At 42.3% G+C, this 25,157-nt stretch overlaps 2 protein-coding genes across 6 annotated transcripts; both read left to right on the top strand.

Annotated features, from left to right (window-relative positions):
• Positions 1 to 62: 62 nt before the first annotated feature.
• Positions 63 to 11,021, top strand: LOC139563234 (prolyl 3-hydroxylase OGFOD1-like). Of its 2 annotated transcripts, XM_071381681.1 has the most exons (13): positions 63 to 326; positions 4,589 to 4,734; positions 4,864 to 4,910; positions 5,242 to 5,342; positions 5,578 to 5,694; positions 5,774 to 5,865; positions 5,975 to 6,103; positions 6,227 to 6,340; positions 6,420 to 6,499; positions 6,618 to 6,850; positions 9,814 to 9,942; positions 10,130 to 10,188; positions 10,273 to 11,021. In XM_071381681.1, the coding sequence occupies exons 1-13, from the start codon at positions 167 to 169 to the stop codon at positions 10,432 to 10,434; spliced, it is 1,569 nt and encodes a 522-aa protein (XP_071237782.1). In that variant the 5' UTR covers positions 63 to 166; the 3' UTR covers positions 10,435 to 11,021. The 2 variants fall into 2 exon arrangements, with proteins under 2 accessions (XP_071237782.1, XP_071237784.1); XM_071381683.1 differs by lacking the exon at positions 5,975 to 6,103 and having other exon boundaries at positions 116 to 326; positions 10,273 to 10,574.
• Positions 11,022 to 12,844: 1,823 nt separating this feature from the next.
• Positions 12,845 to 25,040, top strand: LOC139563235 (tumor necrosis factor receptor type 1-associated DEATH domain protein-like). Of its 4 annotated transcripts, none has more exons than XM_071381687.1 (7): positions 12,870 to 12,935; positions 20,865 to 20,898; positions 22,284 to 22,377; positions 22,693 to 22,843; positions 23,232 to 23,512; positions 23,695 to 23,842; positions 24,288 to 25,040. In XM_071381687.1, exons 3-7 carry the CDS (start codon positions 22,357 to 22,359, stop codon positions 24,584 to 24,586), a joined length of 900 nt encoding a protein of 299 aa, XP_071237788.1. In that variant the 5' UTR covers positions 12,870 to 12,935; positions 20,865 to 20,898; positions 22,284 to 22,356; the 3' UTR covers positions 24,587 to 25,040. The 4 variants fall into 4 exon arrangements, with proteins under 4 accessions (XP_071237785.1, XP_071237788.1, XP_071237786.1 ...); XM_071381685.1 differs by lacking the exon at positions 12,870 to 12,935 and adding an exon at positions 21,269 to 21,321 and having other exon boundaries at positions 20,870 to 20,898; XM_071381684.1 differs by lacking the exon at positions 20,865 to 20,898 and having other exon boundaries at positions 12,845 to 12,935.
• The last annotated feature ends 117 nt before the right edge of the window (positions 25,041 to 25,157 follow it).

The following is a 25,157-nucleotide window of genomic DNA, read 5'->3' as shown; positions in this document are numbered from 1 at the left end:
AAAATGTGTCCCACCGACCCCCTCGATTTTAAAGCATTGCGAAGAAGAGTCGTTTGTGAGCCGGCTTTTTTAAATGTAATGAACCGGCTCACCGAAAAGACTCGGAACCACTAACGTCCTGCTGCGTTGTTATGACGCAATTGAACCGCGACTCATTTATACAAAAATGAATTGTAAACGACAGCGAGATGATGGCGAGAATGCCGAGAAAGGAAAGAAGAGAAAGAAACGCGAAGAGAGAGTAAAACTTTCTCCACTACTCGAGGACGAAGATGTGAAGAAGGGAGTGAAGGAAGCATGGTCGCATCGAGCGCAGTACTCTCATGGTCAGATACCTGCTAGCTATCTTAGCTACATGTGTTTACACCGAGCACATGCTTTGGCTAGTCTTGTTACATATATGGTTATTTTAATTGATACGCTATTAGTCTCCCTACATATCAATATTGTCAGTCATGTGCAAAGCTTTAGTCACAACTTTGCTTTCATGACCACTGATTTGAAAACACTAAAATATGTGGATCAAACTATCTACCTCAACCATTATCACGTCTTATATTAGTCTTATACATCATCCAACGAAATGCTTACTTGAAGGTTCATTCTCGACAATGCAACAATACAATAAAAATCATATTACGAACATAAAGTAAATGACACCGTAGAAAATAACTTTTTTAGCTTAGGTATAATACAGGAAGGCACAATTTATAGCTAATATTTTCACGTGTATTGGGGAGGGCGGCAGTGTATAAACTAAGCAGTGTAATAAGAGTCTGGTAGCAGCAGTTGTGATATGTGTGTAGCATTCGAAAAGTATTCTGACCCCTTCACTTTTTCCACATTTGTTACGTTGCAGCCTTATTCTAAAATTGATTGTGTTTTTTCTCGTCAATCTACACACAATACCCCATAATAACAAAGCAAAAACATAATTTTTAAATGTATTGTATTAAATGTATTAAAAATAAGAAACTGAAATCACATCTAAATAAGTATTCATACTTGTTACTCAGTACTTTGTTCAAGCACCTTTGGCAGCAATTACAGCCTTGAGTTTTCTTGATTATAACACTACAAGCTTGGCACACGTCTATTTGGGGAGTTTCTCCCATTCTTCTCTGCATATCAAGCTCTGTCAGGTTGGATGGAAAGCGTTGCTGCATAGCTATTTTCAGGTCTCTCCAGAGATGTTCAAGTCCGGACTCTGGCTGGGCCACTCAAGGACATTCAGAGACTTGTCCCAAAGCCACTGCTGCGTTGTCTTGGCTGTGTGCTTAGGGCCGTTGTCCTGTTGGAAGTCAGGTTCTGAGCGCTCTGGAGCAGGTTTTCATCAAGGATCTCTCTGTACTTAGCTCCATTCATCTTTCCCTCAATCCTGACTAGTCTCCCAGTCACTGCTGCTGAAAAACATCCCCACAGCATGATGCTGCCACCATAATGATTCACCGTAGGGATGGTGCCAGGTTTCCTCCAGAAGTGACGCTTGGCATTCAGGCCAAATAGTTAAATCTTGGTTTCATTAAACCAGAGAATCTTGTTTCTCATAGTCTGAGAGTCCTTTAGGTACAGAGAACCATCAGGTTCTTGGTCACCTCCCTGACCAAGGCCCTTCTCCCCCGATTGCTCAGTTTGGCTGGACGGCCAACTTTAGGAAGAGTCTTGGTGGTTCCAAACTTATTCCATTTAAGAATGATGGAGGCCACTGTGTTCTTGGGGACCTTCAATGCAGCAGCATTTTTTTGGTACCCTTCCTCAGATCTGTTTTTTATTTAACCTTTATTTGACTAAGCAAGTCAGTTAAGAACAAATTCTTATTTTACAAAAACAGCCTACCGGGGAACAGTGGGTTAACTGCCTTGTTCAGGGGCAGAACAACAGATTTTTACATTGTCAGCTCGGGGATTCGATCCAGCAACCTTTCGGTTACTGGCCCAACACTCTAATCACTAAGCTACCTGCTGCCCCTGTGCCTTGACACAATCCTGTCTCAAAGCTCTACGGACAATTCCTTATACCTCATGGCTTGGTTTTTGCTCTGACATGTACTGTCAACTGTGGGACCTTATATAGACCGGTGTGTGCCTTTCCAAATCATGTCCAATCAATTGAATTTACCACAGGTGGACTCCAATGAAGTTGTAGAATTTCTCAAGGATGATCAATGGAGACAGGATGCACCTGAACTCAATTTCGAGTCTCATAGCAAAGGGTCTGAATACTTATGTAAATAAGGCATTCATGTTTTTGTTTTTTTTAAATTAGCAAAAATGTCTAAACCTGTTTTCGCTTTTAAAAAAATAAACAATTTAGAATAAGGCAGTAACGTAACAAAATGTGGAAAAAGTCGAGGGGTCTGAATACTGTATATGTGTATGTCTGTGTGGGTCTGTGCATGAGTGAGCACATGTGTGCTAAGATGCAGAGAATCAGAACAGGTTGTCAGTCCAGTTCAAGTGTTCAGCAGTCAGATGGCTTGTAGAAAGGAACTGCCACTGAGCCTGTTTGTATCAGACCTCATGCGCCGATACCTTCTCCTTGTGGCTGGGGTGTGTGGGGTCCTTTATGATGTCGTGTGCCTTCCTCGGGCACCATTTCGAGTAGATGTCCTGGATGGATGGTAGCACAGTCCCAGTGATGTACTAGGCCATCTTCACCACCCGCTGGAGGGTCTTGCATTAGTGCACGGAGCAATTCCCATACTAGGCCGTGATGAAACTGGTCAGGGCGCTCTTGATGGTGCAGCGGTAGTATTTGGAGGCATGCCGGATTTCTTCAGCCGCCTTAGGAAATAGAGACGCTGTTGCACCCTCTTGACAAGAGTGGTGGTGTTGTGGATCCATGACATGTCCTCTGTGACGTGGATGCTGAGGAACTTTAAACTAGTGACTCTCTCTACTGCAGTCCTGTTGTTGTGGATCAGGGCTTGTTCCCTCCTCTGCTTCCTGAAGTCAATAATTTTGGGCTCCCGAGTGGCGCAGCGGTCTAAGGCACTGCATCAGTGCAAGAGGCGTCACTAGTACCTGGTTCAAATCCAGGCTGTATCACATCCAGCCGTGAATGGGAGTCCCCATAGAGCAGTGCACAATTGGCCCAGCGTTGTCAGGATTTGGCCGGAGTAGGCCGTCATTGTAAATAAGATTTTTTTCTTAACTTACTTGCCTAGTTAAATAAAGGTTCAAATTTTTTTTTTTTTACTCTTTGTTTTGCTTACATTAAGGGAGAGGTTGTTGTCATGACACCACAATCCCAATTCACGTACCTCCTCCCCATAGGCTGACTCGTCATTGTATGTTATCAGGCCTACAACCGTGGTGATGGAGTTGGTGTTGTGCAAAGCCACGCAATCCTGGGTGAACAGGGGGTGCAGCCGAGAACCGAGGGCACATCCCTGTGGGGCCCCTGTGTTACGAGTCAGTGTGGAGGAGGTGTTGTTGCCAATCCTCACAGCCTGTGGTCTGCCCGTCAGGAGGTCCAGGATCCAGTTGCAGAGGGTGGTGTCCAGACCCAGGGCTCTGAGTTTGGTGTCGAGCTTGGAGGGAACAATAGTGTTGAATACTGAACCGTAATCAATGAACAGTATTCTCACATTGGTGTTCCTCTTGTCCAGATGTGTTACGGCCGTGTGCATAGCGATGGAAATGGATTTGTATCTATTGTAACGGTAGGCAAATTGGAGTGGGTCCAGTCTGCCTGGCATGCTGGCCTTGGTGTGGGCCAGCCTCGGGGCATGACACCTTGTTTTTTTGGGCCACTGGGACGATGGTGGTCTCCTTAAAACAGGTGGGGACTACAGCCTGGGACAGGTTGAAGATTTTTCTGCCAGCTGGTCAGCACACCCTCTGAGGACGCAGCCAGGGATGCCATCTGGGCCGGCGGCTTTGTGAGTATTCACTTTTTTGAGTGTTTTCCTCAAGTCAGCCTTGAAAAGCGAAAGCACCTGGTTGTCCGGAGCAGTGAGTCTTCCTGGATGGCTCTTTATTGTCTGCCTCGAAGCAAGCATTCAATGTGTTAAGGTCGTCTGGGAGTGAGGCTTTGGTGGGCAGCGCACAGCTGGATTTGCCTTTGTAGTCTGTCAGTCAGTAGTCCTTGCCACATGCGACGTGAGTCTGAGTTGTCGAACATCAATTTAAGTTTGCGTCTGTATTGTCTTTTCGCGTCCCTAATCCATTTGCGGAGCTCGTACCTGCTTGCCTTGTACACAATGCGCACCACCGATTCATCTGGGTTTGTTCTGCTGACATTGAATGCTGCAGTACGGGCTCTCAGCATTGTAGGAAAGGAAAATAGATGAGAGGAAACTGTTTGTATTGTGAGCACTGTATTGTTGAGCATGACATGACACATATATGGCACCCAAAGAGAAGTCACAAAAGGGTGTCACAAAAAAAAATATGTTTTTGGAGTATTGAGAAGGTTTACCACCTTCCTATGTGCTGTTAGAACCTCAAATGCAAATGATCCAGAGGTAACAACTGACTCTAAGACATACATTAGTTAATGTTACATTTATTCACATAATTAGTGTTAAAACTTTTTTTATATTGGTAGACCAGTCGTTGAGTGTTCCTCTGGTGTTCCTCTTAAGGGGGCCTGGAACTGGACTGCCACCCTTTCCCTCACTGCATCATCAGGAACTTCATCCAGAGTGACAGCTTTACAGAGAACCTACAGAGGGAGCTTCTAGACCTCAACTTCCATGAGAAGTCCAACGACCTGTACAAATTTAATCAGGTGAAAAAGGAAAACTGATAGGAATACAGATTTGAAATGGGTTGCTTCTTGTTCCTAATGTTTCTTTACTCTGCTTTTTGGAGTTATGACATTGGGAGTTATGATACTCATTGACAATTTCTCTTACAGTCAGACGACCTGAAAAAGAGAAAAGAGCCTCACATCACAGGCTTGAGGTAATTTGTATGTGTGTGTGTGAGAGCAATTTAGGGAGGTAGAGAGAACATGTTTGCTTTGTGGGTGTGTAGCAGATGGGTATCTGTGTAACTCATTCCTCAGCCTGAAGTGTCTCCACTTGCGCGTGCTTCCACAAATGTCTCCATTTGGGCGACTGAGTAAGACGCTTCAGGATGGTGGTCACATGTGTTTGTGAGGCAGAGGTCCTGAGTTCAAGCCTTGGTATGTGCTGAATCAGGGAAAGTGTTACTCGCTAAGCAAGCTGTGTGATGTTTTTCACATGTGCATGCTCTCAGTTAGGCTGTTTTTGAGCTTTGTGTGTGATTTCAGGGCAGCACTATTTGGGCGGTTTCGATCCTGGCTGGGGGAAGTGTTGGGGGTAGAACTGGAGCCCACAGTGGATGTTTCCTGTGCCAAGTACCAATACACTGGTGAGTCACATGTTTTTACCTCTACTCTTCAAAAAAACAATGAGCAAGCCTTAATATTAGCATGCTCCTCCTAGAAAAGAGCAGAAGCACTGAGCTATCCCCCCAAGATATCCTGTTCTACCCACTGCATAGTTAGTCTATATGGACATGCATATTTCTGGAATTAATTATGAAATATACATTATCTATCTGTTTCATATCTCTATCTATGCCCTCTCTATCTCTCTGTCGGTAGATGTTCTGTTGTGTCATGATGATGAGTTGGAGGGGAGGCGTGTTGCCTTTATCCTCTACCTTGTCCCTCCATGGGAGAGCAGCGATGGAGGAACCCTGGATCTCTTCAGCACAGATGGTAAGTATTGGTCTGTGGGTGTGTGCATTGGCATGAGTTAAACATGTGTGTTTTAATCTATAATCTACTTTGTGCATAGATCACTTCCAGCCCCATAGTGTGGTGAAGTCTCTGGTGCCCAGCTGGAACACTCTGGTTCTCTTTGAGGTTTCACCCGTTTCCTTCCACCAGGTAGTTCTTCCTATACCACCGGGTAACAACCACACACTTCACACCTCTCACCTGTCCAGGTAGCAGTAGTGCAATCTACGGATGGCTGTCTCTCTGTGTGTTTGTCTAGGTTGCAGAGGTGTTGTCAGAGGATAAGTGTCGTCTCTCTCTGAGTGGCTGGTTTCACGGGCTGTCTTTGGAGCGACCCCCTCGTCACATCGAGCCCCCCTTCCCAAGGAGCCCCCACCTTCCCAGAGATGTGTGTGTTTGTTCTGAAAGAGAGAACTCACAGCCATAGAGCAATGATGTGGTCACATGAAATAAATACATGTGTGTGTGTGTGCATTTTACCTGAGTGTGTATTTTGTGTGTCTGTTCACAGGAGACACTGCTGCTAGAGTGGCTGAATCCACTGTATCTGGATGTTGACTACCAGTCACAGGTTCAGCAAGAGTTTGAGGACAGCTCTGAGATCCAGCTCAAGAATTTCCTCAAAGTAACCCCATTACTCAACCTCTTAATTTCTCCATCTCTCCTGCTGCCTCTCTCCTGGTTGACAGTGTCTCTCTCTACAGGAGGAGAAGTTTAAGGAGGTGAGTGAAGCACTGCGATCGACTGATGTCCAGTGGACCAAGCAAGGTCCTCCCAACAGGAGGTGAGCCTGTCTAGTAATTTGTTTGTTTGTGTGAGTGAGAGAGATATCCCTAAGATGTTATGATGACTGTAAATGTATATGATGTGTGTCAATATTTTTGTATATGTGCATTGTGCAGATGTTATGAAGTGGCTTCGTTAGTGTCCTTCCCCCAGTGTGTGAGTGCATGCTGGGAGCTGCTGTGCTCGGAGGCTTTCTTCCTGCTTCTGTCCAACTTCACTGGCCTGAGACTGCACTACCTCAGCCCTAGTGACGAAGACGAGGAGGAAGAGAAGGACCAAGAAGATGAGGAAGAGAGAGAAGCCACAGGGTCATCTGGGGACACACCATCAGCTAATAAGAATAACAAAGGTGTGTTGCTTGTTTGTGTATGTACACTACCGGTCAAAAGTTTTAGAACACCTACTCATTCAAGGGTTTTTCTTTATTTTTACTATTTTTTACATTGTGGAATAATAGTGAAGACATCAACACTATGAAATAACACATATGGAATCATGTAGTAACTAAAAAAGTCTTAAACAAATCAAAATATATTTTATATTTGAGATTCTTCAAATAGCCATTCTTTGCCTTGATGACAGCTTTGCACACTCTTGGAATTTGCTCAACCAGCTTCACCTGGAATGCTTTTCCAACAGTCTTGAAGAAGTTTCCACATATGCTGAGCACTTGTTGGCTGCTTTTCCTTCATTCTGCGGTCCAACTCATCCCAAACCATCTCAATTTGGTTGAGGTCGAGGGATTGTGGAGACCAGGTCATCTGATGCAGCACTCCATCACTCCTTCTTGGTAAAATAGCCCTTACGCAGCCTGGAGGTGTGTTGGGTCATTGTCCTGTTGAAAAACAAATGATAGTCCCACTAAGCCCAATGGCGTATCACTGCGGAATGCTGTGGTAGCCATGCTGGTTAAGTGTGCCTTGAATTGTAAATAAATCACAGACAATGTCACCAGCAAAGCACCAGACACCATAACATCTCCTCCTCCATGCTTTACGGTGGGAAATACACATGCAGAGATCATCCGTTCACCCACACCGCATCTCACAAAGACACGGCGGTTGGAACCAAAAATCTCCAATTTGTACTCCAGACCAATGGACAAGTTTCCACCGGTCTAATGTCCATTGCTCGTGTTTCTTGGCCCAAGCAAGTCTCTTATTGGTGTCATTTAGTAGTGGTTTCTTTGCAGCAATTCGACCATGAAGGCCTGATTCATGCAGTCTCCTCTAAACAGTTGATGTTGAGATGTGTCTGTTACTTGAACTCTGTGAAGCATTTATTTGGGCTGCAATTTCTGAGGCTGGTAACTCTAATGAACGTATCCTCTGCAGCAGAGGTAACTCTGGGTCTTCCATTCCTGTGGCGGTCCTCATGATAGCCAGGACTTGGTATTTTACCAAATAGGGCTATCTTCTGTATACCCCCCTACCTTGTCACAACACAACCTCAAACGTATTAAGAAGGAAAGAAATTCCACAAATTAACTTTTAAGAAGGCTCACCTGTTAATTGAAATGCATTCCATGTGACTACCCCATGAGGCGGTTCAGAGAATGCCAAGAGTGTACAAAGCTGTCATCAAGGCAAAGGGTGGCTATTTGAAGAATCTCAAATATAAAATATATTTTGATTTGTTTAAAAACTTCTTACGGCTGAAATCCCGTTAACGGGATCGATTTGACAACAGCCAGTGAAAGTGCAGGGCGCCAAATTCAAACAACAGAAATCTCATATTTAAAATTCCTCAAACATACAAGTATTATACACCATTTTAAAGATAAACTTGTTGTTAATCCCACCAAAGTGTCCGATTTAAAAAGGCTTTACGACGAAAGCATACCATGCGATTATGTTAGGTCAGTGCCTAGTCACAAAAAGTCACAAAAAGTAGAAATAGAGATAAAATTAATCACTAACCTTTGATGATCTTCATCAGATGGAACTCATAGAACTTCATGTTACACAATACATGTATGTTTTGTTCGATAAAGTTCATATTTATATAAAAAAATCTCAGTTTACATTGGCGCGTTATGTTCAGTAATGTTTTGCTTTCAAGGCATCCAGTGATTTTGCAGAGAGCCACATCAATTTACAAAAATACTCATCATAAATGTTGATGAAAATACAAGTGTTATGCATGGAATTAAATATATACTTCTCCTTAATGCAACCGCTGTGTCAGATTTCAAAAAAGCTTTACAGCGAAAGCACACCATGGAATAATCTGAGTACAGCGCTCAGCCACCAAAACAAGCCATACAGATACCCGCCATGTTGTGGAGTCAACAGAAGTCAGAAATAGCATTATAAATATTTACTTACCTTTGATGATCTTCATCGGAATCCCAGTTCCACAATAAATGTTTGTTTTGTTCGATAAAGTCCATCATTTATGTTCAAATACCTCCTTTTTGTTTGTGCGTTTAGTTCACAAATCCAAATTCACAAGGCGCAGGCACTTAGTCCAGACGAAAAGTCAAAACAGTTCCATTACAGTTCGTAGAAACATGTCAAACGATGTATAGAATCAATCTTTAGGATGTTTTTATCATAAATCTTCAATAATATTCGAACCGAACAATTCCTTTGTCTTTAGAAATGAAAGGGAACCTAGCTCGCTCTCACGGCTGCGCGCGTGACTTAGATGTCAGACCCCTTAGTCAAACAGCTCTTATTCACTCCCCCTTCACAGTAGAAGCCTGAAACAAGGTTCTAAAGACTGTTGACATCTAGTGGAAGCCTTAGGGAGTGCAATTAGACCAAATTTACACTATCTTGGATAGGCATATACTTGAAAATCTACAAACCTCAGATTTCCCACTTCCAAGTTGGATTTCTTCTCAGGTTTTTGCCTGCCATATGAGTTCTGTTATACTCACAGACATCATTCAAACAGTTTTAGACACTTCAGAGTGTTTTCTATCCAAATCTACTAATAATATGCATATCTTAGCTTCTGGGCCTGAGTAGCAGGCAGTTTACTCTAGGCGCGCTTTTCATCCGAACATGAAAAAAGCGCCCCCAGCCATAAGAGGTTAACAGTTTTTTTGGTTACCACATGATTCCATATGTGTTATTTCATAGTTTTGATGTCTTCCCTATTATTCTACAATGTAGAAAATTGTAAAAATAAAGAAAAACCTTTTGAATGAGTAGGTGTTCTAAAACTTTTGACTGGTAGTGTGTGTGTTGACCCCTGTGTGTATCCTCAGATCTGTGTGTTTGTGAGCCTTGACCTTTCTGTACCTCCTCAGGGCTGAATATGCCTTTGTAAGTATGTGTTGACCCCTCTGTGTGTATCCTCAAGAGCCGAGCACACCGTTGTGTGTTGGAGAGCTGCGTCGCTGGGCTCATGGGAGCTACACACTACTGCACGATGGAGACGCATCGAAAGCGGAGTACGCCCTTGACCTACTGCTGCCCCTGAGCTGTCCTGGTCAGTCACACACACGCTTAATCACACACACTCGCTTAATCAGACACTCATGCCTAAGCACGCACACACAGACACACAATGTAGGTTAGAATCATAGTTTTGGGAACTATTTTCAAAATTGTAAGTGCGAATGTTATCATACACAATATCAACTCTAAAGTGTGATAACTGTCTTTTTATTTTTCAGACTGGCAGACTGAGTTTGGGGGCTTCACCTCTTACGTTGCTAATGAAGAGGATGAGGAGGTGAGTGATGTCACTGTTCAAATGGCAACTGATCAACTAGATTCCTGTGGTTGTCATTTCTCATCGGTGTCCTCCTGTCCGCAGCTCCTGATGGTGTATCCAGAGGAGAACTCCCTGGCTCTTGTCTACAGGGACAAAGAGACTCTCAAATTTGTCAAACATATAAATCACAGAAGCTCCACCCTACCTATTGGTGATTCTTGTAGGAGAGCAGTTTATGACTTCTCTTTTGTGTATTATGAATGAGTTTTTGTGTGTATGTGTTGAGGTGTATGTGTTTGTAATATAACATCACTGTGAGGGGTGGTCGGTCTACTCTAAAGCCCCATGATGTCATGTGTTCTTCATTAAAGTGAACAGGCAGGGATACCCTGTTACCATGGTTACCTGGTTTCGGTCGGCAGCCACGGAGTAACACAGATTTTTTTTAAATTGTCTACAGTGACAGCATTTGGTAGTATTTTGTGTTCATTATCTTGTGTCATTATTGTGGTCCTGTATGGCTGAGTTGGTAGAGCATGGCGTTAGCAACGCCAGGGTTGTGGGTTTGTTTCCCGGGGCTACCCAGACGTAAAATATATGTACACATGACTGCAAGTCGCGTTGGATAAAAGCATCTGCTAAATGGAATATAATATTTAAAAAGTAAACTCCAGAGCAGTGATTGAACATTAGAGAACCAAATCCACACACACTCGCACAACCACCACTCCGATGTTAAATTCTTCACTTGGATATCAAACTGAATAACAAATGAGTAATAATAGCTAAATGTTTGGCAGACCTATGATTTCACTAATCGTTAAAAAATAAAACAACTTTTTTGGTCCATCCCCTCTTAGTTTTTGTTACATTTACATATGACTCATATTTTACATACATGGCACTTTTTTTATGCAGTAGTTACATAGCAAAATATTGTTATTTTAAATACATTGCATAGTACTTAAACACATCGGTATACATTATATCGTTTTTAGTCACCTTAGTGGAAATATTGAAACAATTGTTGCAATCTGACTTAAATTTCGACAAAGGATGGAGCTACATACTGTAGTTATTGATTGTTACACCAGATATTGTGATTTAACCAGAGGCTTACAGGTTAAGTACTGTTTGGTGTAGCACAGAGAATTTTTGACCAACTTTAACATGGCGACACTATCTTCGTTCTCGATTCGGACAAACGTATCTTCTAAAATGTCTGTACAATTGCAAGTGGTGCGAAAATGCTCCATTATTAAAATAAATGTTTTGCTCCATTAAGTAATCTAACGATGTGTACGCCGCCATCGTGTCTATTTCAAATCTTCTCCCATCGATCGAGATAGGTGTGTCATCATGACAACTAGGAAACTGGGAAATGTTCTACGAATTAGCAAATCGGAAACGTATGAGTTTCCTAATTCAAATTTTTTTTTATCATTGATTATTTGGACGAATCAAGATTGGGGCGAAGGCGGTGCTTGAACTGGTGCGGTTATTTACAAGCCTGTGTGTGGACGATGCATGGTTTTCACTCGATTCCACAACCACAAAGTAAAAATTGTCTATATCATAAAATTCATGAAAATAATTTGTTCCTTTCTTTGCACAAAGGTAATCACAAACCCCCCATCACTGAAATAGAGAGAATGTGTTTGTGATGGTTACAATCTTACTGCTGTGATCAAAGAGGATACTTGGGGATGAACAGTAGTCCAACACGTTTAATGTGTGTGGGTGTTTGACAGTAGCACAACACTACAGATATATTTCAGCACTAGGGTTTATTAATCAATCAAGATATTTTAGCTTTGCACACTATGAAGTGCTGGCATATCAGATTCTGAGAGAGGAAGAGAGGGCTAAAGTCTGTCTTGACTTCAAGACAGACTTTAATTTTCTGGAAGTGGCTCTCTGATTAATAGTGAGACCATTTCCTGTCATGCCTAGATAAGACTGACAGTTTACTGTCAGACCTTATGTGGGCTTTGCTCACATAATTGATTTTTTATGTGAATCCTCTATTCTGTTATAGGCTTAATCGGCCTGTTTTTGTCCCCAAGCAGTTGCCATAGTTTCAGTCTATAACCGAGGTATTTCCTTGTTAAATGTGGCCTACCTTCTGTTATAGGCTTAATCGGCCTGTTTTTGTCTATAACCGAGGTATTTCCTTGTTAAATGTGGCCTACCTTCTCCGAATGAATCACTTGTCTGACAATGTGGATGTGCACGTAAGGAACCCCACTTACATTCAAATGGCGCAGTGAATACTTCGAGGAAGGATTATACATGTTAACAACATTTAAACCGGGCAAATGAATATCACACATGGCCCTGCTTCCAAAAACATAAAATAACAGGACCTATATCTATATAGACCTAAACAAAATAACCTGTTACTTATTTGGTATTTTGCTTCTCAGTCGATTGATTTTGCCTTCACTGTCATGTTCAGTGGGTACATGCAATGATATAATTTCAACATTGTCGTTAGCTACACAGTTGCAAGCAAATGGCTACAGCAGTAAAGGATCAGTTAGACAAATATTTCCATCCAATCAACCAACAAAAACAGTCAACTACTTCCTTCCCGTAAAGATACGTGATTCTAACCAATAGAGAAGCGGCATGTTCTTTCTCACCAATCACAGTGCCTCCAGGTTTCCCTGTAGCCAATCGCCTGTCGGGAAGTTATTAATGTGTCTGTGTGTGTTCCTGTGGTCAGGACGCGTTGCCGTCCTTACGACGTTTTTTCTTTAAAGGTAAGTTAACAAAACAATTATGATTTTTCTTTAAACCCAAAACGAAATTATAGCCTATACAACAGTTAATGCCACAAATGACAGTAAACAAATGCATAACAGTACTAGTCAATCGTGAAAGAAAATGTTCTCAAGTTGCTATGATTCCTTTCTATGGTTTATTAGGCTACTGTTTTGTAACAACTTGACTGTATGATTAAAACTTCAGCAGTAGTTTTTTATTTTTTATTATTGAAGGTCAATAGGCGGTGTTTGGTGCAGCTTAATTTACTATACAGTAGGTCTACTTTTCTAGTTTCCTAAAAGTCTGAACCGCACTGTGTCCAACGTGGTCTCAGATAATTTCGTATTACTCTGTACGGAAATGCGAGACATTTCATTCATTTAGTATGGGAAGTATTAATTTGTGGATGTCCATCATCCATTTTGTATGATATGTTAGAAATTACTATTCATATGACATATTACGAATTGCAATTTGAACCTTATGTTACTTATTGCGATTAATATAATATGTTATGCATTTCCAAAACATGATATGTCAAAACAACAAATAAAAAATGTTGTGGCTAATGTTAACATTAGCTAGCTCTAGGGGTTAAGGTTGGGAGTTAGTGTAACGGATGTGAAATGGTTAGCTAGTTAGCGGTGGTGTGAGCTAGCAGCCTTTCAGTCGGTTACGTCACTTGCTCTGAAACCTAGAAGTAGTGGTTCCCCTTGCTCTGCAAGGGCCGCGGCCTTTGTGGAGCGATGGGTAACGATGCTTCGTGGGTGACTGTTGTTTATGTGTGCAGAGGGTCCCTGGTTCGCGCCCGTGTCGAGGGGACGGTCTAAAGTTATACTGTTACATTGATGCTGTTGACCCGGATCACTGGTTGCTGCGGAAAAGGAGGAGGTCGAAAGGGGGGTGAGTGTAACGGATGTGAAATGGCTAGCTAGTTAGCGGTGGTGCGAGCTAGCAGCCTTTCAGTCGGTTACGTCACTTGCTCTGAAACCTAGAAGTGGTGGTTCCCCTTGCTCTGCAAGGGCCGCGGCTTTTGTGGAGCGATGGGTAACGATGCTTCGTGGGTGACTGTTGTTGATGTGTGCAGAGGGTCCCTGGTTCGCGCCCGTGTCGGGGCGAGGGGACGGTCTAAAGTTATACTGTTACATTAGGTTGTGTTAGGGGAAGGGTTCGCTAAAAGTGTTAAGGTTAGGGGAAGTTACTAATTAGCTAAAATGCTAAAGTTGTCAGTGATGAGATTCAAACATATTCGCATTATATGCTCACCCATCCACCCCGACCAACCACCCTCCTTTAGTTTTTGCCTGGGTGATGTTATTCATAGTGCAAGAAAGTGAATAAATGAAAAGTGAAAACAAAACACAAAGGTTTTGGCCTTGGGCCATTCTCAGTGTAAACATACCTTCATTTATTTGGGAACCATGATGTTCTAATAAACATCTTTATTTTGCATTCAAGCCTCAGTTTTGGATTTATTCCTTTTTTTCGACAGTTTGCGGGTCTCCATCTCTTTCACTATACCAAACGTAACATATTCGAGTGACCCGGATTTACATTTACTATGTTACATCTAGTGTATGAGACCAGTCTGCTGTGTCATATTCTTGCCTCATAGCAGGAGAGAATGTAATGAAATTACTGTCATCATGTACGTGACTCACGGGACTCGCGTTTTCACAGAACTGCACACCCCACAGTGCCACCTGTCTTGTAGGCCCAGTAGTCTAACCCAATGATGTATATAAACCCTGGATTGCTGATGCTATGTGTTGGCCAATGAGAGACTTTGAAGCCATGTTGGCACTCTTCAGAAAGCAGCAGTTCCATAGGAATGAATAGAATTCTTCAGTATTTCATTTAAATCTTTCAAGGACAAAATTACATGTATTTAAGTATTTTGTTGTAATGGGAACAGTGACATATTAGTTATTTCAAAATATTATACTTTAAGGAAGATGTTTTTATATATATATATATTTTATTTGTATGCTTAACTCACATAATATGATTCACACGTATGCATTAAGGTGTCTGTAATATAATAAACGTGGCAAAAACAAATAAATGCATTCTAAAATATTCCAAAATATTTGTAGCTTCAAAAGAGCGCCCCCTGTCAGTAGTGTATATTTAAATGATTAGTCTAACCCAGCACAGAGCTCACCAGTTTGTAGTTCTAAAAACCAGAAATGCATTACCTCTGGTTCATTCAGCCATTCCTATGGGGAAAATGAACGGAGAAAGAATTTGATTTGGGATAAACACCAAAAATAAGGTCTGAGGTAACACAGGCTTAAGAGATCTTATACATGTTATTCTATGAGATAATAATAGTCAGTTAACATGATCTTTATGAAAATATGTGTTTATTATAATGTAAATGCTTCAAAATTCACAAAAAGGGATTTTAGCTGATGAAGATTATTTCATAGAACAAAACGTATAAGATTGTCTAAGATTGTCGTTTTCATCCCAATCAAAAGAATGGCATTCGCTGAATTGACCCAATGTCCAGGGAATCCTTTGGTTGGAACTTGGCAGGATGATTTTAGTCTTTGACGCTGCAGTGGTGGATGTTAAATGTTGCATTAATAAACTCTTGATGATGACATAATCCTCATTCACTCTATGTTATTCTAGGCTACATCTGGTGAATTAATCCAGCACACTTTCAGTTTTAATAATGTATGACACTACCGGTCTATGAATATAATGATGGCTTATGATTACATGTAGGCCAGGGGTCCCCAATTACATTCAGCTGTGGACCGATTTTTCCTTGAGTGGATGGTCGGGGGGCCAGAACATACTTCTAAATAATTTGTACACTGCAAATTGACCGCGAGAATTCCAAACATACAGTGGGGAGAACAAGTATTTTATACACTGCCGATTTTTGCAGGTTTTCCTACTTACAAAGCATGTAGAGGTCTATCATTTTTTTATCATAGGTACAGTTCAACTGTGAGAGACGGAATCTAAAACAAAAATCCAGAAGATCACATTGTATGATTTTTAAGTAATTAATTAGCATTTTATTGCATGACATAAGTATTTGATCACCTACCAACCAGTAAGAATTCCGGCTCTCACAGACCTGTTAGTTTTTCTTTAAGAAGCCCTCCTGTTCTCCACTCATTACCTATATTAACTGCACCTGTTTGAACTCGTTACCTGTATAAAAGACACCTGTTCACACACTCAATCAAACAGACTCCAACCTCTCCACAATGGCCAAGACCAGAGAGCTGTGTAAGGACATCAGGGATAAAATTGTAGACCTGCACAAGGCTGGGATGGGCTACAGGACAATAGGCAAGCAGCTTGGTGAGAAGGCAACAACTGTTGGCGTAATTATTAGAAAATGGAAGAAGTTCAAGATGACGGTCAATCACCCTCGGTCTGGGGCTCCATGCAAGATCTCACCTCGTGGGGTATCAATGATCATGAGGAAGGTGAGGGATCAGCCCAGAACTACACGGCAGGACCTGGTCAATGACCTGAAGAGAGCTGGGACCACAGTCTCAAAGAAAACCATTAGTAACACACTACGCCGTCATGGATTAAAATCCTGCAGCGCACGCAAGGTCCCCCTGCTTAAGCCAGTGCATGTCCAGGCCCGTCTGAAGTTTGCCAATGACCATCTGGATGATCCAGAGGAGGAATGGGAGAAGGTCATGTGGTCTGATGAGACAAAAATAGAGCTTTTTGGTCTAAACCACTCGCCGTGTTTGGAGGAAGAAGAAGGATGAGTACAACCCCAAGAACACCATCCCAACCGTGAAGCATGGAGGTGGAAACATCATTCTTTGGGGATGCTTTTCTGCAAAGGGGACAGGACGACTGCACCGTATTGAGGGGAGGATGGATGGGGCCATGTATCGCGAGATCTTGGCCAACAACCTCCTTCCCTCAGTAAGAGCCTTGAAGATGGGTCATACCTGGGTCTTCCAGCATGACAACGACCCGAAACACACACAGCCAGGGCAACTAAGGAGTGGCTCCGTAAGAAGCATCTCAAGGTCCTGGAGTGACCTGCCAAAGGTGATTCTAATGTATTGACTCAGGGGTGTGAATACTTATGTAAATATGATATTTCTGTATTTCATTTTCAATAAATGTACTAAAATGTCTTAACATGTTTTCACTTTGTCATTGTGGGGTATTGTGTGTAGATGGGTAAGAACAGTTTTTTTAATCATTTTTTAATTTAGGCTGTAACGAAACAAAATGTGGAATAAGTCAAGGGGTATGAATACTTTCTGAAGGCACTGTATGTGCCTCTATTTATGCGTGGGAATACGTGGGAACAGATTTCCTAAATTAAAACACTTTGAGCTGATTTCCTGGTGATTCTACAGTATTTTATGTTCCCCAATAGGCAGCAATTAAAAAAAATATATATATTTTTTTTTCTTTGCTCAGAAAACTTGTGCCAAATAAAATCACCCGCAGGCCAAATTTGAAACCCTGAATTGTAGGCTGAGTTATGGACACGTTAGTTATATTTATATATGTATTATTTTGGGCTCCCGAGTGGCACAGCGGTCTAGGGCACTGCTTCTCAGTGCTAGAGACGTCACTACAGACCCTGGTTCGATTCCAGACTGTATCACTGCATAATCTAGCTCAGATACTGTTTTCCCTTTACTTATCACTCTCCCAGGTCTAGCATATCAAGCATTTACTTGACCCTAAACCAGACCCAAGTCACATTGAAAGAAGTCTATCCAGAGATAGGGGTTAGGTTGAGGTCAGGCGTCGGGGTGGAGGTAGTAGCAGTGGCGTCATTAGACCTGTGCTTCCGGGACCTTAGCCCCGGATGTTTAGGATCCAACCGCAAACATTGTTTTTTACATTTCAGTCTGATTTAAGTTTCCATAAACACATATCACTACACAATTTTACTACAAAAATAAACAATACAATATACTGCTCTAGGCACTGCAAGAAGCCCCTGGAGTGACTCAGTACCTGCTGTGATTGGTTGAGATTTCACAATGCAGTGGACCGCTCATGTCCTTTGATCCCTCCCTCACCCCTGCAGCACTGGTTAGATGTCAATGTCATTACTTACGAAAACGCCTGTCACTCAGTCAGAGTCTGGATATTCGGAACTTCTTCCAAAAGAGTGGCAAAAAAAGTTAACAGGTGGAAAGGGCAGAACAGCCAGAAAGTCAAAGCAGCAGCAGAGTTAACCACAGGTTTGTGCAGGGTTGGTGGTAGCTTACTAGCTAGTCTCCCTCAGCATAAGGGTTTGCTAATGCTAATAAGCTAGCATTAGCGCTTAGCATCCTTAAGCTGTCAGTTATTTAACAGTATATTTAGTGAATTGGCAAGCTAAGGATGTTGATATAAGTCATGATATCAGGAAAAGTGTTTATTTCCAGTGAGTGTATTTGATGGATTTCATTTCTGTAGCTAGCCTGGCTAGTTAGCCACCTTGTTAGCTACTGGCTGGCTAGCTAGCTGAGACAGAAGAGATGAGAAAAAGGTTTTCTGCCGAAAGCACATGGACGCATTCGAGCGGATCAAGTTGGTGACCATTGTTGGTCACAGCCTTTCAAAGTGTGTTGCATTATGGGGTTAATAAAAATTGTCCGTCTTGCGTCTACATTTCTACTGCATGAACTCTACAAAAATCATGTGATCAAAGGTCATGAAATTTTGACTAATTCTTTTCAGTTGCTCTTTACCAACTTCATCCTCCAGCCATGGCGTACATTGTGGGAGGATCTATTGTCAACCAATCATTAGAGGGTTTTTGTTTGACCACGCAAACGTGACCAAAGACACAACTGAAAAAGGAACCAACTTTGCGTGATTCATGTATAGAGTGGATATGAATGTGATATTTGAGGCTCTCTCACTGATTGATTGTACAATGTAGGCCTACACACTATACATACTGTACACACTTTACATACTAGTCTATACACACTATACTGTACATATTATGCTATACTATACACACTATACATACTGAACTATACACACTACATACTGTACTATATACACACTATACTATACATACCATACTATACACACTATATGATTTCAGTTTGTAATATGGAGGTTGGAGCCATGTTTATTTCGACATAATGAAGAAAAACTTTTATAAACAATGGCAAAGCTGCCATGTTGATCTGAGCCTTGCGGTTGGAAAACCACATTAGTGTCTGACTTTCGGCTGTTGCAGATGCACATCCCCCAACTTCACTCCTCGACTTTAGTCTATAGTCGGTTGCTTTAGCCTTACAACTGAAACACACCCCATATCTTCTGAAAGTGACACAGTGCCTCCCTGTGAACTGAAGCTGAACTTTACTACAACATTGTATTTAATCTTGTTTAAGATAAGCAATGATGAGGTGGTAGAACTGATGAAATGAAATGAATCATAGAAGTCTATACCATTCTACAGGTAAACATGCTTGGCTCATGTCTGTTATTTCCATATAGGCTATGTAACGATTTGTAAAAATAAAAACATTATTAAATAGGGGAAATTATTTCATTGAGCTTTTATTTGTATTACTCATTTTATTCACTTAGCTACTTATCTTTTCTATTGTCGTTGCATTATCGAGAGGTTAACCTGCAAGTCAGCATTTAATTGCACTCCATGTATATCATGTGTATAGAAGGGAAGGGAAGGGGGAGGGCAGCCAGAAAGAGAGGGGAAAATATGGCCAGCTTTGCAGTTAGATTGTAGGTGAACAAAACATTGAAAATATATAGTTAATTTAGGTCATCAAATGTTATCTAATCAAAAAATCTCACATTAGCTGGTGGAACTGACTAATTAAATTGACTGACTGATTAAATTAATCACAGAAATGTTATAACTTCTACAGGTCAATATTTTTGGCTCATGTCTCTTTATAGTCATATAGCCTAGGGCAGGGATGGGCAACTCCGGTCCTTGGAGGCCTGATTGGTGTAACACTTTTGCCTCGCAAAAAAACCTGACTCCAATAATCAACTAATCATGATCTTCAGTTTAGAACGCAATTAGTTTAATCAGCTGTGTTTGCCTGAGATGGGGTGAAAGCCTATGGGCTATGTAGCTTCTTATCTGTCATGTTTGGAGTTGTGTTGCGCTGTTATGCAGAATAATTTTTCGTTACAGTTGCCCGGTCATAACTTTAAACTAACTTTAAATAGCATCTGCCCCTAAAAAGATATGAAACATTTATTCTACTGTCAAAATTAACTACAAAGTGTAAATATGATAATTTTGGTCATGAAGTCAGTCTTGACCAAAACTGAGTTTTGTGAGACTTGTGGTTGTGACCGCATCAAAACGTAAATGAAGGTTGGGTTTGTTTCAATCCTGCCCACAGCCGGCAGGACACAAGTAATAATCAATTTTGAGTGCAGCTGCATGCGACCCGATCGTAATGCCTGTGGTAAATTTAGTTTGACTTTGGATATCCCTATGAGGCTAGTTAGGGACCCTCTGTAAATTACACAATGTACATGGGACAATATGTTAAAATTCCAATAGCTCCAAATTTCAATTACTTGATAACCTCAAACAACTATAAATTGTAGAAATTCAAATACAAATGTTAAAAGCATTTCATGAGAACTAAAAGGTGTGCAGCATGAAAATATTGGCTCATTTACATTGTGTAATTTATTTCCTGGCCATAACAAGCCCCGGAGATAGGCTATCCAAAGTCTGGTCACACACCAGCAGGCTGAAGCTAATTGGCAATATAATTGGGCTAATTCTTCCGACCTGTGAACATGCACACGAGACACCCACATCAAACCACACCCCAAAGCCAACTCACATTTGAATTCAGTCATGGCCGCTAGCATTTCCTAATGAACCAAATCTAAAACAAGGTCAAATCAGGAAGTGCAGTTGCCCTTCAAAACGAACTAATGACATGCTGCACCTTGCTACCTTTCAGATAAGCCAAGGAGGAGGACAGATGAGAACAGCAGGTCAGTGGAGCAATTAGAACAGCAGCAGCCAGGGGCAAATGGTAGGGAAGAGGATGATTTAGGTGATCCGGTCACAGGCCCAAAACAAGTTAAGCTACCCCAATATCCCCTTGACTGTTTTGGATTGCAAAATTAAAGAAACACACTAAACAAGACACAGAGACAGCAACAGAAAAGTAGATGGTGCAGAGAGACACCAGAAGAACAGAACAGGCCATAAACAGAAGAGGATAGACAAAGGAGATAGTAACAGACAAGACACATAGAAAGTAACAGAAGAGAGCAGGTGGATTGAGCACACAGTAGACTGTATCACTTCAAGCTGCTCTATAGAATCTAATTTGTTTTATTTATTTTCACAAATTATAAGAAATGAAATACAGACAGTGAAAAAATAAAACATGGCTTACAAAGAATGTACAGGTAAGGTGAAAATCCTGTCAAATTACTATTAAAACAATTGTTTACTTTTATACTTTTTACAACCAGGACAGGATGAGAGAGAGGGTAGACAAAAGACAGCAACATAGAATACTAAGGCACAGCAACAGACGGCACTTAGAAAGTGATGGAGAGAGGTAGAGGGGTGAGCACACAGTAGACTATCACTTAAAGCTTCCATATGGATTCTAATTACTGGTTTGTGTGAGTATGTGAGACAGGATGTGTGGGTGCTGTGGGTGTCACGGATCCCTCCGGAACTTTCATTACGCACACCTGCCCCCTATTCCCAGTGGTTAGTAATTGTATAAGTGTGCCCTTGATTTACCAGTGTCCTGACAATTATTGTTACAATGTCAGTTGGTTCGTGTGAGTACCTGTGCTGTGTTTTGGCTTTCGTGCCATTGTGGATTGCACAGATGATTACAGGTCTCATCCCGTGTGTTAATCATTGTGCGCTTGTGTTATCTATTCGAGGTACTCCTCGCTCTTTTGTTTGGGTTTCTACCCTGTGTTTTGTATAGTGTTTGTTTGGTCTTCGTCCCCGTGCCTTTACACGACACGTCGTAATTTGGGTGTAATTAAAAAAACGTATTACGCATTCCCGCGCCTGTGTCCCGAATCATTCATACCAACGTGACAGTGGGACTTTAATCAGTTTTGGCTCAGTGGTTTTTGGCAGTACACTGTAGATGTGTGTGTTTGCCCCTGGGTAGTAAAGGGACATTTAAATAGTAAATTAATGTAATGACATATAGAGGAGATAAGATAGGGTAAAATAAGAATAGTGGAGTGAGATAATATAAAGTGAGGGGTTGCATTGTATTGTGATTGCATCTGGATCCTGACTCTTTTTAATACCCGGATGGATTTGATTGATGTGTATTAGCCTTTGAACTCAGACTGTTGATTGCCTGAGTAATATATCTGCTCTATCTCTGCAGGAAGGAGGAGGCTTGAAGGGAACACAGAAGAAGCTTGTGACAGCTGAGGTCAGATGACGGGAATGCCCAAACAATGGACATAATGGATGAAAAGGTACTGTATGTTTAGTTGGGAGGAGAGAGGCAGGAGAAAGGAGCTGTGATATGTATGAGAGAGAAAAGGGAACGAGACAGAGACAGTTCCCATTAACTATTTATAGGACAACATGCATGTCTGTTTCTGTTAGTGCGCATGCGTGTGATAATGTCAAGTGGGGAGTGTGTGTGTACTGTGTATGTAAGAATGTAGCTATAAGTACATGCTCCTGTGCTGTACAAAATTCACCATAATGTCTGACTAGTAGTATACAGAGCAGAGGCATTATGAACTTTAATCTTGTATGGGGTGTTGTTCCATGTGATATTTTAGAAAATGGTGACATTGAGTGTGGAGGATGGCCCGTGGACAGGATGTGCGGTTCTCTTCCTGCGCTCCTGTCCCGCAGTGAACCTGCTCTCTCTCTACAAAGACCAGCAGGGCAAGTTCAGCGTCTTCAAAGTCCTCAAGCTGACACTCACAGGTGAGCCACATCAGGCCATCCGGTCTCCAGCTAGCGTAGGGAGCATGCTGAGCATTGGGTGAGGCAGATGTATTATTGATAGAAAGAAAGGCTTAGCTTGGTGGTCATGGAGAGTGAAAAAGGGCTGGTGTTGCAGTGTGACCTGCTTATCTACTGAGGGGATGAAAATAGTTAAAGCCTTATGAAAAACTGCTGTCAGATAAACGCTGGGAGATCTTTTAGGAAGTCATAACACGGTTGAGCTCAGAGCTCTGCCTGGACCAGAGTAGTGGAGGGAGACAGTCAGGTTATATTTATTTTATGGTCACAGTGGAAAAAATATTACTATTGTGCCAGTGATTCGCTATGGTTACCTCTAACCTTTGACCTTACCTGGCCTGTGTCCCAGACTCAGCTGGGGGGCTGGAGGGGTACGAGATCCTGAAGCTGCACGATGCAGATCCTCTGCTGGGTGTGGAGGTGAAGTTTGTGGATGTGGCGGCGTGCCGCAGGTTCCTGCAGAGCTATGGCTCCGGTGCCGTACAACAGTCCCTCTCCCAGCACGCCTGCCGCCTCCTCCACGGCACACAGGAGCTTGCCTTGGAAACCCAGCTCAAAGCCGGGACGCACACTTTGGACTTTTGTCTGGACGACCTTGAGCTCTGTCTGCAGCACATCCACCAGTCACAGGTAATATACTATATACCGGTTATAATCCATATATAGTGGTGTTGTTACTGGTAATATATGATAAACAGATCACAAGCAATACTTCAGCAATCTATAGTGTATACCTAACAGGTGCTCTGCTGTCCCTTATGCCTTATGACTCACTATGAGGTGTTCTAAATGTTGATGTCACTTCCTGTCAGCCGGGGCGCCTAAGGGATGATGAGATTGCTGAGCTGGACCAGCAGCTGCAGAGCCAGGCCTTGGGTCACATCCCCCAGCCACCCACCCTCTCACAGGAAGAGCCCCCCGTGCCCAGCAACTGTTTCCTGTTCCAGAAGAGGGTGTTTGGTGAGTTGGCTCTGGCTTCCATGGCTGCTTCTTATCATCAGTGGGGGTTCAGCGGGGAGCTGTCCCCTGGGTCCTCTACATTCAAACACTGGCATAGAAGAGTGTTTCTCACCTCTCGGTCAGTAGACCACCACTGGAAGGTTATTGACCTGTGCCTCAAATAGTTTGATGAGACTTTTAGTCAGCTCAAGTGCTGGGTTTAATCTAAGTGGTCCTTTGAGGAAGAGGATCATTATAGCTTGCCCAATCTCTGGTATAGAGGACACTCATTATGGGTCATCTACTACACCCGGGACGGCGGGGTAACCTAGAGGTAAGAGAGGCGGGCCAGTAGCTGGAAGGTTGCTGTTGTATTTTACTTACACCACGTCTTACATGCAGAAACATATATAGACTCTGGATACATGTCTAACAGCCCCTCCCACTCTGTCTCCTGACCTATCAGAGGACCGCATACTGGCGGCAGGAGACCTGCAGCGGTTCTCCAACGGCGTTGGGCGGGACTGGAGGAAAGTGGGGCGGGCCTTGGGCAAGAACTGCCGTGCGCTGAAAGGGCCGGCCATAGACAACCTGGCCTACGAGTATGAGAGGGAGGGGCTGTACGAGCAGGCCTATCAGCTGCTGAACCGCTTCATCCAGGCGGAGGGGAGGGCGGCACGGCTGGGCCGGCTGGTCAGAGCACTGGAAGACAGCAAGCTCACCAGCCTGGCTGAGAACATTTTGGACATCCAGCCCCGGGAGTGACGCTGTCTGTCACACTGTCTGGGGGTGTCTGTTGGTCTGTATGTGTGTGTGTGTCTTTGTGAAAGAGTGGTAACGTGTGGGTGGCATTGCTTGTGTGAGCTTGTGTGCTACCACGTGTCTGTTCTGTGTGAGTTTTGTGTCTGTGAGCTTGATTGTATGTTTTTTTTATTTGGAGTAAAATTGTATTATGTTACAAAACCAATAGTTCTCATAATTGCTATGTCACATCATTGTTGTCTCTGGTTGGAGAGCAAACTGAAATCACTGCGGGCCTTTTCTTCTTCCGCTTTAAACCCAACCCCCTTTCTCCACCACAGACTGGACCATTGATGTATTTGATCATTCTACCAATAACCATTAGTTATTTCAAAAACTAGATTGTTATTGAACAATTTGCAATGTGATTGGGGAATATTTGTTCCGAAATCCAAATAAAGTGTTGGATTTATAAAAACGAATTGCACATTGCTTTCATTCATGTCGAGAGTAGCATTTCATTTCCACAATCCAACATCCCGATAACTTTTTACTATGGATTACGTAGAATATTTAGGAAACCCGTTGATCCTGC

The sequence above is a fragment of the Salvelinus alpinus genome, chromosome 33 (genome assembly GCF_045679555.1).
Source record: "Salvelinus alpinus chromosome 33, SLU_Salpinus.1, whole genome shotgun sequence".
Taxonomy (NCBI): Eukaryota; Metazoa; Chordata; class Actinopteri; order Salmoniformes; family Salmonidae; genus Salvelinus; species Salvelinus alpinus.
This window is presented reverse-complemented; position numbering and strand designations above follow the sequence as displayed.

Excerpts from the sequence above, each read along its gene's own strand:
- LOC139563235 (XM_071381684.1), top strand. The coding sequence starts at position 22,357 with ATGGACATAATGGATGAAAAG. Across the intron at positions 22,378-22,692 it reads TGGACATAATGGATGAAAAG|AAAATGGTGACATTGAGTGT; the intron begins GTACTGTATGTT and ends GTGATATTTTAG. Across the intron at positions 23,513-23,694 it reads AGCACATCCACCAGTCACAG|CCGGGGCGCCTAAGGGATGA; the intron begins GTAATATACTAT and ends ACTTCCTGTCAG.
- LOC139563234 (XM_071381681.1), top strand. The coding sequence starts at position 167 with ATGAATTGTAAACGACAGCGAGATGATGGCGAGAATGCCGAGAAAGGA. Across the intron at positions 4,911-5,241 it reads CCTCACATCACAGGCTTGAG|GGCAGCACTATTTGGGCGGT; the intron begins GTAATTTGTATG and ends GTGTGATTTCAG. Across the intron at positions 6,500-6,617 it reads CAAGGTCCTCCCAACAGGAG|ATGTTATGAAGTGGCTTCGT; the intron begins GTGAGCCTGTCT and ends TGCATTGTGCAG.